Genomic DNA, 15,059 nt, shown 5'->3' with positions numbered 1-15,059 from the left:
ACGCTTGATGCTCAACACAAAACAAACACTTTTCTATAATGTTAATTATCGCCACGATAGAAACTTAGCAAGTTTCTAAGTATCTGGTCTTAAAGAAACACAAATTAGTTTCAAGCTTTTATCCCATACAAATTTATGTTGATTGCTGATTCGCAAAGAAATTCCCCTACGTTGTTTTTCGCTAAACTTTGTTGTTTGAAAATATTTAAGTGCGAATCCTTTATCCGCTTTACAAGTTTCTTTTCGACCTCTTTTATTTTATTTTATTCTCTTAAGTGGTCGTATTTAAGAGACGTTTTAATCTATTGATGATAATTATTTGGTTTTGCTTTTTGTGACACATTTAAGACTTAATCTGAGTTCCGCACCAGTAAAGTTGCTGATTTGCGATATATTTATATTGAGATTATTGAAGATACATTAAAATAATAAGATCGTATAAATAATAAATTGATTATTGATATTATTTGAACCCGTCTTTTTAGTATAAACAGCGCCTACGGTGAGGTGGAGTTCTAGATATAATGATGTGTACTAAGCCTTCCTCGTTAAGAATACCAAAGTTGAAAACAACAAATGTTTTCTCTTTCCTTATAAAACAGCATACGTATACAATTACCGCATACTGACGATACTTTCAGAAATCCCGAACCCGCTTTCAGGATAATCTCTCGTTTACAAAAGATAGGGTTGGTATACCCACTTGTCAATTTTTCATGCAAATCTTCTTATATCTCAGTTGTTTTGTTATATGGTCTCCTATATTTGAAGAAAATATGTGTAACTATAAAATATATTTTTGAATCTGAAGTAACACAAAACGAATAAGATAATGATTATAAGAAAACTAAATTATATGTTTATTATTCATGTAGCGTAGGTTAACAAAACATTCTAATTACTGTCAGTAATGAAGTACTTAACGATATCATGGAACCAATCAATAATGCTGACAGCAAAGATTATGTAATTGCCACAGTTTTCAGCACAAAATAATTGATTAAAGCATTCTTCAATAGATAAATGATATTATTGATTATTATAGTAGAATATATCTAAAATAACTTGAACTTTCAGACACAACCAGTAATATGGTACGAGAACGAGCCACCAGGGCAGGTGGTGGTGCTGACTGCGAAGGACTACGATTCAGCTGAGAACGGGCCACCCTTCACTTTTGCACTCAACGAATCCGCTAGCTTTGATATACGCTCCAAGTTCCACATACAAGGTAAATATAACGATAATAATTATACTAAAGTATATGTGACTGTCTTGGAATTAAATCATAGAAAAAGTAAAGTAAGAATTGTCCAACATTCAGAGTACAGGAGTCGATCATTGGCCAAGTGGATATATAAACGATTTAGATTGGGTCTGGATGTCTGTGCATTGGCCTAAGTGTCCCCACGAGATGAGTAATTCCTATAGGATCCTCTACGGCTATTAAAACCACGAATAGCCAACGAAAGTTGACTATAAAATGGATTTTCCTGAAACTGTTATTCTCAAACACTGGCGTTTGTCATGGGTCCTAATCACTCACGTTTAGGTACATAGACAAGAACATAACTCGATGACATGGCCTTCATTTTCAAAAATCTTACATCATGGCTTAGAGATATGACTTATCCCTAAGAAGTCGAAAGCATTAAACACTAACCCAGTAGTTAAATCAACATGGCTGGCAAAGTCAAAGATAATAGAGACATCCAATACCGAGAAGAATTTAAATCTTCCTAGTTTTGTTATGCCATGCCTCACTTTCACCCTCGACCACGCCAGTCTCGATATCCGCTCCAAATTCCATGCACGGGGTAAATTCAATTTCCTCTAAATTCCGGACCACATTTTCGGAGCTCAAGTTGTGTTGGACAAAAATTTGTGCCGAATTTACTGTGAAGACAGGTTTTGGCATTGTATCGAGAGTTTAGAATAGTTTGCGGTTATTGTTACGTCAAAACATCCAATACCGTTTCGCATATACGCTGTTTCGTATATTTTAATACTGATGGCATCTTTCAAGACTATTTGTCTTCAATTTAAAGTATTTGATTTGTATAAAGTTTAAATTTGGAAACTTTGAGTTATTTATTTGGATCTCGTTTATAAACCAAGAAAAAGTCTTTGTAGACGAGAACTGTGTTGTTCAAAATACTTAGTCCTGACATGGCTTGCCGACCTTTCTACCCTAAATTGCTGAACAAGCTTATTTTCTGATAAAGAAAACACAGAAACAAAAATAAAATGGAGTCCAAAATTCGGACACAGGGACATTGCCTTCCTTAACTCAGAAACAAGTTGTACCAGTTGAAAACCAAACAATTTCGCCGGGCACGAATTACAATTATCTGCACGCGAACTTAGCGAAAGGATTCAAATTGAATTGGCACTCCCTAAACAAAGTTATCTCGGCTTGGCGCGCCATTTATTGCATTTTAACTACATTAATTGATCGAAACTCGATTTTGAGGCTTCTCAAAATTCCGTGTTGTCGCGATTGAGGCGTCTAGAATGGCAAAAGTTTTAGAGATGCACTCGAAACGGGGTGAACTTGCAAATTCAATTTTGGCTTTTTGTGAGAGAACGCTGCGGCAAGTTACGTAAACCTGATTTGGTGTCAAATGCTTTGCTTAACAAGATCGTATTTGTGGATAAAAATTATAAGCAGTGCATATTATGTAGCAAAATAGGTTAAGAGGCATTAGAAGATAATTGAATGAGATGATAGCCAAGAGGTGTGAGTCTGACTTTAGGGTTCAGAAGTGCCTATACCAGCACACTTTTGATTTTTCGATTATATGTGTATTAGAAATTACCACACGAAAGGTCAAAGAAATCAACACGATTAACCTGACAGTGCACTAATTAAAGGTCTTAGATGTATGAAAACTACCAACGCGCTTACCGTAGTGGACTATAATATTTTTTCTGATTTTGAGAAAAAACCCATTTCGCATGTGAAGACGTTATGTAAATCCGTCTTTACCACTCATTTCAAACCATAAACATAAACAATACAACAGCATATAAGGCTGTTATCAGGCAGAGATAAGTGTTGCGTGTGGCGTAGCTTCGTCATTCGAAGCATACTAAGGTGACCCACCGTAGCATTGACTAGTTCTGTTTATTCTGAATTAACCAATATGTCATCACAGGCAACATCCTCTCGACCCTGGTGTCCTTCGACCGAGAACAGCGTAAGGAGTACAAAATACCAGTGGCCATCACGGATTCCGGTACCCCTCGGCTGACTGGCGTGTCCATTCTTCACGTGGTCATCGGCGACAGAAACGACAATCCCATGGCACCTGGTCATAGCAACATCTTCGTTTATAATTACAAAGTAAGTTTTTTTAGATATAGCAGTTGATGTTTCTTAAATGGAGAGAGTGTTAGCTATATAGCGCTATTGGCTATAAAATATCGTCATAAATAAAGCTATTATGTAGTTTCGTATATAGGTTGGTAGCATAAAATTATTTTATTCATAGGTCAGCTATGTACTGAATAATAAAAGACGGTATATTGGGATATTTGAAAAGAAAATAAAAACACAATTAATAATAAAATAACTGTTGTTTTTAATATATTTTTTAAAAATAACTGTTATAATATTAGTATGAAATATTCATTGTGAAATATATTAACTTAGCAATTTATAGACGTTAATTGGTTATGAAAAGCAAATAATGGCAGGAACACTTGCTATAATTTAACCTTTACGAGGGACCTTTTGAAATAATTTTCAATATTTCAAAGGTTTCCAAAGGTCCCCGTTGTTCAGTTTCCGACCCAATGTTTTAGTATTGAGGTTGACCGAGCAGTGGAACCGTTATTTGTTTGAGAGTACGACGCTACAAATATAGGGTACTTATCCTTTGGGACTGATAATTTACTTTGTACATCAATGGAGTCGGGATGTCTTATAAAACATTTTGTCTCTTGAAAATTTAATCCAGAATTGAATAGGACAATGAAATGAAAAAATGGAAATAATTTAGATTTATTCAGGTTAGAGTAACCGAAAGAAGTGGTATATCTTTTTTGCAATTAAATTATAATAGTTATATCTGCGTTAGATTTTAATTTTGCTACCGATTGGAATATTTTAACAAAATCTAGGTTTAACAATTTTCATACATTGTGCATAAGAACTATATATTAATCCTGTAATCCACGTTTCAAATAAAATAGAAAAAAATATATTTATGTAAAATATTATTAACACATTAAATTGATATCAACTTGTTTTCTAATACTTCAACTTGTTTATTTCACTAACAATGTTATAATATGTTATTTTATATATTGTATAGATATGCTATTAATTATGTGCTATTATATGCGCTATGTGTTGTAAATAATAGTTGCTAATATTCCATTATTTTCCTAATGCTATCAGACGGAAACGTACTTCAATGAAATTTATAGCTGGCGATATTATGTAAGTATTTAGATTTTAATGGTAAATAATTGCTTGGCTTGCGATGAAAATTAATTTGGTAGCATTATTGTATTTTACTTTAAACGAAAAACTATATTCTGATAATGTGATGATTTACGGATATTATGTAAGTTTAATGAAATGTATTTTTCCAAAATTATATTGCCTAAATAAATTGTAAAATCTGTTTGAAAGTACTGTGCAAACACAAAGCCCATTTTAACTGACCTCCTTAATGCAAGGTGGCGCTACTTAAGCGAGGTCATTATATAAAACAATTTCAGTCTATGAAAATCCCGTCAAAATCAACGATTTTTTAATCCGTGCGTGTTTCGTTGCAGTTTTGAGTAATTATAAAATGTTAACTTTTTATTAAAATTGTTAAATTTATATTAATCTATTACTGGGACAGTAACTGACGACTACCAGTGCCCTATGAAAAATCTTAGCCTGGCTAACAAACCCCCAATATTGTTGCACAAATCTTAAAGATTTATATTTTAATTGTCTATTTTAAATTCCAACAACTTATAAGGTTGGAATTTACCACGAAGCGTTGTAAAACATAAATATTTATATACCCATACGTACGCCCTACGACATCATCCGCGTGTCTCCAAAAATATATGACGAACAACTTTCAAATGCGTGTACCACAATAAAACGTGGCTTGAACTTTGGCAGAACAGTTGCGAAATTACTCCAGAAGATTGTAAGCGATTTGCAGGCGCCGTGTTCATGAATTCCACATAATATATTTCATGACGAAACCCCTATATATACGTTATCCAGAATATGACCACAGAATAAGCGACAGTGCAGTTGTTCAACGCATTTTCATAAAAAATATTCTACCTATTTTTTGATCGAAGATGATTTGGGAAAAGGTGTTGAACATTTCGGCATTGCTTTTTCTTGTAAGTGTACATATACAAGTATTAAAGTGTATATTAATATTTTTTTATTTCATTCCAAACATATTTACAAAATAGTTTTAATATACCCTTTAGTTTAGCTTATCAACTTAGTATTGAGCAATGAAATTTACAATTAAAATTACCGTTAAGACAATAATAACGTTTGCTACTTTCATATTCTACGTCCGCTCTGTTATATTTATTAATATTATTATTTTCATTGTCTTCTCATTATCTTATGTTGGAACTAAATATTCTGAAAAATCCCGAACCTCTGCTTCATTTATACTCTATAGCACAACACCGCAAGTTTGCGAAATCGGGGCGCGGCAGTAAAAAGTGCCTCCCCCACATAATCCCTGTTTATACGCGTACGCACGGCACTAAACCCACTTTCATTAAGGCGCAAAATTAACATTTTAATAGCCATATATTATTATAAAACACAGCATTATCGCCGTTTACTTGGGCTTTGTCGAACGGTCTATAAATTAGTCTGACGTAGGTTAGAAACCATAAACGGTTTTATATTATTTTATTATATTAATATAGCTGTTATTTGTGGAAATATATTATTAACTGCTACTTATAAATAGCGGTTATTAAGCAAAATAACAACAGTGTATCACTAGTGAACTAACAAGTTGTTCCTACTTCTTCAACTCTTGGAAGACAGAATAATTATTTAATTGCCATTTTATATCCTCATATTCAAGAAAAAATAATAATAAAATATAACTCATATTACTTTAAGAAAACAAACATAAAAAAAACACAATATCTTTGACATTATCATCCTTAAAATAAGTTAATTTGCCAACATGTTTTCATCCCCTATTAGAAATGTAACATTTTTTTTGAAAATCTTTTCTTAGTGATAATGTGAAAATTTCGAGCTTCTTGGGTGTAGGCCCAACTAATTCTTTGTCTGATATTTAATTGAATTTTGTCATGTAAAGCAGTACTTCTGAAACTTTTCTGTCTCGTAGACGACTACTATATTTTTAGATTCTGGGAAAACTCTTAGATGTTTTTTGTCTTGGGAGAAACACTGGGTTTTTACTGCACGAAAACCACTTCGGTAGCCTTCGGGATTTATATAGACTTGTTTGAGTATCAATCTAAATGATTTATAATTTTTCGTATGGTAGCCAACCCTATTTCCAATATACACCGTTGCATGTACAATAGCATCGTAATACCGACAGTAAACTCTAATTCAGGGATACAACCGCAACGCGTCTGAAAAATCGTAAAATTGTTTATGGCTTGCAAAAACCGGGACATTCGCTTGCAACAAGCCCTGAATCCGAATTGTTTAATAACAACCGAACGCCTCGCCTTTTACGGTGTTTTAACGAACCAGCTTATCTGCCTCGCCAGATGATTCTTGCTGCAATAAAAGGTAACAAAAGGCAGAAAATTAGCTTCACATCAATGACAGATAATTATAGAATTTGAAAATTCAATGTCTTTGTTTGGATGGGAAAGATGTGATTTATTAAAAAGTGCCTACGTCTTTTTTTATAATATAGGGGTAATAGACGAGCATGCAGTCCACCTGATGGTAAGTGGCTACTGCCGCCCATCAACATCTGTAATCAACCCCAGATAGGATGAGATATTCCTACAGATATCCCACAGATGCGCCGCTACCCCTGAAGACTAAGCTGGAACGCCTCGGAAAAGTCTGTTTCCCTTACCACACACTTCAAATCGGAACACAGCAAAGCCTAACACTGCTGTTATTAGGTAGAAATAGGTGTGGCGGTGGTGCCGCCGGAGTCGAACCACAAAGGGTAGAACCCTTCATTCAACTTTTGATAGTCAAATAATGTTCCAGCTCTGATGCTAAGAGTCCAACTGGATGTTTGGGAATCTAGTGTCTAGATTTCAAGCCTATATTTACGATATACGTGATATCACTATCTACCGCCCAGAACTTCATTACGAGACCAACCCTTATGGAAGTCTTCAAATTAATAAAAATATACAAAACAATTTTATGTGAATAAGCTTTAATATATAATTAGGTCATAATAATAGCAATTGTGTCGATGATTGATTCAATACTTAATAACAAAATGAACTTTTATGTTATAATAATACCAGTTATGAAATTGTAACGGAGTTTTCATTACTCTATATTGTGATTTTAAATTAATTGCTACCTACATGTAAGAGAAAATTCCGACCATTTTCGCTTCCTGCTTTCATTTCGATTTAAGTATGAATTTTCAATTTATTCGGTTTGAATGTTTGGTTTTAACTCATTAAAATACCATGAACCTCTCGATTTTCGTTTTTAAAATTCAAAATTTTAAATTAACATTTATTTTAAAATTGATTTCTTTCTTAACAACAACGATGTATCGTTTTAAAAGGTGTTTTGATATAAGGCATCAGTCAATACAAATTATAAAAAGGTGAGGTAAGAGAAAGACATTAGGTTTATTTATAATATAGGAGTAGCAGAGGAGCATGCAGTAGGATCAGATATCCGTGACGCATCTGTGATAGACCTCAGGTAGGTCTATCACAGATGCGCCGCTACTCCCAAGGACTAAGCTGGAACGCCTCAGAAAAGTATGTCTCCCTTACCTATACCTTTCAAATCAGAACACAGCAGCGCTTACCACGGATTAATAGGCAGAAATAGATGTGGTGGTGGTGCCGCCGGAGTCGAATCACAAAGGGTTCTACCACCTTCAAAATAACAATAATAATATAGGAATATATCTAAATCTGTGGTGGTGTGGTGGTAATAACACAAGGGGTAACACACCGACCTAAGGCAGGACACTAGTCCTACCTGAGATTACTTACTGATTTCCATGAGCGAAGGTGACTTATCTTCAGGCGGACTACATGCCAGAGACTACAATCATTAATTCTATCAATTATTCATACATCTGGAATTGAAGACGACAAGATGTGAAACACCGCACTCTAATTTCACTTGACAGCGCCTACCAGTGTTAATTACGTCACCACAAACAGAACGCCTTTATACTAACGGATGCGATATCTGTAAGACGGACGATAAACTCCATTTACATCCCACGACGTGTCGTAAAGATAACATTAGACCTGAAGTTTATTGATGTCCCGGCTAATGTATGTACGGTCTAGTCTGTCAGTGATACTTATGTAGTTACCTATAAATATGGTGGAATATAAATATGTAAGCTTGTAAGGCAAATACATTACAATTAGGTAGGTATAGTCGTAAGATTGTCCCTGTAGTTCCGGGACTAGAATAGGGCTACGGTATCCCCTGCCTGTCGTAAGAGGCGACTAAAAGTATGTGTGGCGGTATGTGTGGTCGCATACCGTCGTGAACACCAGATGGTTTGGGAGGAGCGAAAACTGCTCTCCCAGGGCAGATCGGGATCGCGATCGCGATCGGGACATCGCGCTTGGAGGACTCCGGTTGTGTTCCGTCGGAGATCCCGGAGTTCTCCAACAAGCGATGAGGACGGCCACCGGGGGGATTTTAGTACGGTAAAAATCCCACATAACTCGACGTCGCTCCCACGTACGGGTACCTTTTAGAGGTTTCCCCCTCGTTAAAAAAAAAAGATATAGTCGTAAGATAACTATGGACTATTTACTATTACTACTATTTACTGTTTTAAACGATTCACGGCGTAACTTAATATTACTGGCAAAAGGAAAAAATGTCGTGGTGAATTCATTGTAGTATTTAAGGTGGTAGAACCCTTGTGTTACGACTCCTGATGGTCCATCGTCACACCTATTTCTGCCTTATAATAGCAGTGGCAAGTGCTGCTCTGTTGGACATATTTTTCCGAGGCGTTTTAACTTTTAACGGCAGTAGATATTTGCCATCACGGGGACTACATGCTTGTATGCTATCTACATTATAACAAATACAGAAAATAATAAAGTTGTCTGTCACCGTACGCGTCTGATACGCTCTATGACTGTGTAAATGTAATTGTAAAAAATATACAAAACAAGGTTTGTTCGTAAAATAAATTGTCTACTTGCTTACTTATTTTTATTTATTGTATTCATTGCTTCATAATTTTCAAAGGAAAATGCAACGTTTTTATCCATGGACTGCTATTACGAGGTGAATTCATTTTCCCGTTTAAATGTACAAAGAGATTTCCGTTCACTTGAATAACATAGCTCGAAATTACTTTATTTGAACGTATATAACATTGAAAAGCAGTATTTTTTATAAAACAGGGTGATTTTGTCTGAAAGTGGAAATTATAGTGATATGTTCCCAAAGAAGCCTCAGGGTCCATTTTGACCAAATAACAAAATTGCTTCATGGACATTTTTAAACTTGTAATTTTTTGTTAATTATCAAATTTTGAAAAAATAACACCACAGCCGTAAAATTACACTAGTCTATATTTTTAATCAAATTATGTAAAGTATGTCCTGGCAACTAAAATAAGTCTCTTTGAATACCAGTTAAATAATACAACAAATAAAGGAAAACAAAATTGCTCACAAAAGCAAAACGTTTAATTTTAAATGATGTCATAAACATATTCGGTATCCGGGCACCGGTAGGCGAGTGTTAATTTTCCGATTCATTTACTCAATCCGGGACGTAATCGGACCCTTTGTGATAAGCGAGTTTAAACCGGCACAGGCCCTCATAATAAGGTGAAAGGTCTGCCTATATCATTGGGTCACTGTACTACGTTGATGCCTATTGCCTATCATTGCCCGGCAATATTACTTTGATGCCTATATCATTGAGTCAGTAATGTCACGTGCAAATTTTAGATGTTATTGTGTGGATACTTTGTAGTTGTGTTTTGAAGGTGGTAGAACCCTTTCTGGTTCGACTCCGGCAGCACCACCACCACACCTATTTCAGTCTCATAACAGCAATGTTAAGCGCTGCTGTGTTCTGGTTTGAAGGAGGTGGTAAGGGAGACATACTTTTCTGAGCCGTTCCAGCTTAGTCCTTAGGGGTTGCGGCGCACCTGTGGCCGACCTCAGGTAGGAATATCTAGTCCTATCTGGGGTTGATTACAGATGTCTATGGGCGGCAGTAGCATCTTACCATCAGGTGGACTGCACGCTCGTCTGCTACTGCTATATTATAAAAAAATAATATAGACTTCACCCTATTTGCTAAATCAGTCGTTAATTAAACGTGCATAAGTTAATAAAATATGTTTACAAGAATGAATTTATATATATTTATTTTTAAAAACATATTTAGGTACGAGTATATTGTGAAGTGTACTACAAACATATTATTTGGTTGTGTATTACATAAATGAAAAGAAAAATGATACACATATTTATTTATAACAAAGAGGAGTTACAGTATAATTAGGTATTATAAATAAAATATATTACTTCTTTTGTTTGTGTGTTTTTTTTCAGAATTCTGCATGTTTTGTACTATACATTTTAAACACCAACTAATTGTTACTTTTATTTATAGGGCGAGGCGCCGGACACGGAAATCGGACGGGTGTTTGTGGACGATCCGGACGACTGGGACTTACCGGACAAGCGGTTTATGTGGCTACCCTCTTACGAACAAAGATCTCCATACTTCGACGTGCATAGCAACACTGGCATGATCACTATGAAAGAAGGAACGCCGAACGGCACTTATTTACTTAGATTTAACGTACGTTGATAATTAATACTTATATTTTTGTTTAATATAAATTGTGTACGCGACTGTACGTAACTGTTAAAAATATGTCGTAACTGAATCACGCTATCGATTTTTTTCTAAAAATGTTGCATATATGAAAGCTCTGAGCTGAAACTACGCGAAAACCGCGTCCTTTCCTTTGCTGAAACAGCATCGATCTATACACAAATGGACTTTAGGCTTACGCTCAAAATATCTGAACTAAAATGCTACAAAAAAGAAAAAGTTTCATCGTTACACATCGCTATCGGAAAAGAGGCGAGTGGTATTATTTTAAATCACATCATACGGCAATATCATTCGTGAATTTCTGCTATTTTAAGGGAGTTAAGTATTTTAATTGCACCACAAAAAGTCTCGTTGCTCTTATTTTAACTCAGTCAGTCAGAGGTATGAGGTCACCTGTCCATCTGACATACTGTCTTCCCACATTCTATGTCCCTTGTAGGGTATTTACATTCCTTATTCATATATTCCTTACTCATTGTTAAGTAGCGCAGTTATACCAATAGAGAACAGTACCCTTAGTATGAGTTTTTTACATTTTTACAAAAAAATATTGTTTTTATATTTGTTTACGTATTTGCCCATACATTTCCAATCAGCGCCCCTAGCGGACTGTATCAGAACTGATTGAAAATGTATGGGAAATACAATAAGAAAATACAAAAACAGTAATTTTTGTAAAAACGTAAAAACTTATACTAAGGGTAGAAAAAGTATAACGCACAACCCGAACAAAACCATTAAACATTTAAAAAGCGTTCCCCATTCAACATTATTCAGTGCAACTTAAGGAAATTCGAGGTAATTCCACTATTTAAAACCTTTAGTCTACAAAATTTCAGTTTGCAGGTCTTTTGAGAAGGCAATGCGGCAGCGTTTCCAACATTTAATTATTAAGTTGCCGCAACCTAAAACCCTGGAGAAACATTGCAAACATAAATAAGCAGCACTTGAAAACTCTTTCCTTGTCGAAATACAATTTCAAACTAGCCAAGATTATGGCAGTGGTTCGCAAAGTACGCTTTAATCTGATCGTAATCTTCTTGATTGTTTAGTTGAGAGCTCATGACTTGCACCTCATTTCAAGTATGAAATATTTATCTCTTTGCACTAACTGTACTCTTATGACCATGTTATATCGCTGCACATCACAATAGTCGAGTTAGATTATGTTAGGTTATAATTATTTATGAGGAAATATTAAAAACTGTCTGTTTTTGTCTTTGTTACAATCAGGCAGATTCTTTAGGTCAGATATGTTGTTTTGAGACCTTAATAAACCCACCCTGAAGTGTTGACAAGGGCTAAGTGTTACATTAAGGGCAACTTGTTCGTTAAAACAAATAAATCGCATTGTTTAAATAAAAACAAGCACTAACAAATCTTTATGAACTACTTTTTGATCACAGGCTATGGTCGCTTATTTCAACTATAAATGTAGTTTAATTGATATGTTGTTATGTGTGTACACAACCTAAAACTCTGGAGAAACATTGCAAAAATAAATAAGCAGAACTTGAAGTCTCTTTCCTTGTCAAAGATTATGGCAGTGGTTCGCAAAGTACGCTTTAAGCTGATCGTAACGTTCTTGATTTTAGTTGAGAGCTCATGATTTGCACCTCAAATATTCAAATATGAGATTTAAACTCTTAGTTCACTAACTGTGTGGTTAGTTAAGAGTTTCGGTGTTCTTTGTAAAGCAGTCATAGCCTAGTGATTGCAACTCGAACTAACGATCGTGGGCTTTGAGGGTCACGCCTTAGATTTATCAAAATTTTGAACGTATGAAGATTTTATTTCTGCCTAATAACAGCAGTGTTAGGCGCTGCTGTGTTCCGTTTTGAAGGGTGTGGTAAGTGAGACATACTTTTTCGAGGCGTTCCTGTTTCGACCTGAGGCGACCTTAGAAAGGAATATATAATCTTATCTGGGGTTGATTACAATGTTTATGGGCGGCAGTAGCCACTTACCATCAGGTGCACTGCATGCTCGTCGAACCCTTTGTGGTTCGCCTCCGGCGACACTACCACCACACCTATTTATGCCTCAACAGCGGTGCTATGTACTGCTGTGTTCTGGTTTGAAGGGTGTGGTAAGGGAGACATACTTTTCCGAGGCGTAGTCCTCAGAGGTAGCGGCGCATCTGTGGCTCACCTAAGGTAGGAATATCTAATCCTATCTGGGGTTGATAGCAGATGCCTATGGGTGGCAGTAGCAACTTCCCATCAGGTGGACTGCATGCTCGTCTGCTACTCCTATTTAATAAAAAAAGTATAAGAAACTTATTATCACTAGGTATAACGGTTAAATATATTAACAACGCAAACATAAAAACGAGTAAAATGAATAATCGTATACTTTGCCAAAAAATATTTTATTAGCTAGTGGCAAAACAATCAAAATTTTATGATCAAAATTTTATGTCGGGTATGGTCGAGCTACTTTTAATTCCAAATATTGTTGTTTCGTTTATTTACATGTTATATTTGTATATAAGTAAACCACTCAAAAACCTCATAAATATTCAGGCCCAGAATAGAAATATACATTCGTCATTTAAATGTTTGCGTGACTGTGGATTATAGTGGCTAGGAATGTTTGCTAAATGCCAGAATGTGACGGTGACGACATGCGAATATATTTTGGAATAGGAGAGAATATGACATTAAAATATTTTGTTTGATGGTTTGGAAAAGAAAATGTTTTAGAAGGATGAATAAATATTGGTGTTTAGTGTCTATTGTTATAACATTTTTGTCTATTTTCCAATATTTAAAGGTACCTTATTAATTCGATTCCGGGGAACAACCGCTTCACCTGTTTCTGCATTATAACAGCAGAGTTGAGCGCTGCTGTTTTTCGCTTTGGAGGGTGTAATAAGGGAGACATACTTATAAGAGATGTTTGAACGGTCGGCCACAGATGCGCCGCTACCCGCTGAGGACTGAGCTGGAATCTCTCGGAAAAGTATATCTTTTACCACACCTTTCCATAATATAGAAGCGTTTAACACTACTGTTATTAGGAAATAGGTGTGGCGGTGGCGCCGCCGGAGTCGAACCACAGAGGATTCTACCACCTTTGAAACTTTGAACTTCTAATAAAATTATTATACCTATTGTTTTGTAGGTAACAGAAGAAAACGAACCGATAGTCCCATTCCACTGGGTAGAGGCAACAGTCAACGTCACCATCAAGGAAATACCAGAGGAGGCTGTGGACAAGTCAGGCTCCATACGTTTCATCAATATTACCGCTGAAGAATTCATTGTTCCTGAAGCCGATGTGAGTATTGAAATTTTACATATTTCATATGGAAAAATAATAAATGGTTTTTGGTGTTGTGAGTTCTATGGACACAAAGGGGAATATTAAAGCCTGGGCGTATAACAGATTTTTGAAGACATCATTCACATTTCAATGGAAACTGTAAACTAGTGGTAAGAGTATTCTTCCACCGGGAAGGTACCACCGCCACAGCCACTGTAAAGTTCTTGCATTTGGTCAGAAGGGTATGGATGCTGACTGGTAACGCATCTGTGATCGGTTTTGAGGTAGAATAGTGGATCTACATGAAGTTGATTGCAGTTGACCGTGTGCAGGTAGTGATTGCTTCCAGATGGTGGATAAAATCATAATAAAAACAAAAAAAAACGTCTATTTCAAAATATAGCCTATGTCACTTCCACTATTTAGAAAATGTAATGACATCTCATAATATATGTTAAAAACCGTCAAGCTGTTTGGGCTGCAAGGCATAACAAAGAATAAGCCATTCATACATACTCGTACATACACTCGGTACAGCCAGGTAAATAATAGTGTTTAAATAAATATATGGAACAACGAAGAAATCCTAGCTCAATTTTCGTCAGATTGAGCCTCCATACGTGTTTCCACATCCAAAATATGTGAGAATTATATTTGAAGAGCGTGTGGCGTCACGCACGGTGGCACGCGATAGCGCCATCACCTAAATCTATTTGATGTAATACTCCGGTGGCGTTGAAACTTGTTTATT

At 35.6% G+C, this 15,059-nt stretch overlaps 1 protein-coding gene across 1 annotated transcript in view; it reads left to right on the top strand.

The window, feature by feature from the left end:
• Window positions 1-15,059, top strand: part of shg (DE-cadherin) — a 302,607-nt gene that overhangs the window by 266,174 nt on the left and 21,374 nt on the right. Inside the window, exons 12-15 of the mRNA XM_073077198.1 lie at window positions 1,078-1,231; window positions 3,159-3,346; window positions 10,811-11,002; window positions 14,168-14,323. Coding sequence (XP_072933299.1) covers window positions 1,078-1,231; window positions 3,159-3,346; window positions 10,811-11,002; window positions 14,168-14,323 — 690 coding nt within the window. The remainder of the gene's footprint in view (window positions 1-1,077; window positions 1,232-3,158; window positions 3,347-10,810; window positions 11,003-14,167; window positions 14,324-15,059) is intronic.

This window comes from Epargyreus clarus, unplaced genomic scaffold (genome assembly GCF_041222505.1).
Source record: "Epargyreus clarus isolate Ecla_fem2 unplaced genomic scaffold, WU_Ecla_fem_2.2 ptg000010l, whole genome shotgun sequence".
Classification (NCBI taxonomy): domain Eukaryota; kingdom Metazoa; phylum Arthropoda; class Insecta; order Lepidoptera; family Hesperiidae; genus Epargyreus; species Epargyreus clarus.
The sequence above is the reverse complement of the archived record's forward strand: the minus strand, read 5'-3'. Positions and strand labels throughout refer to the sequence as shown.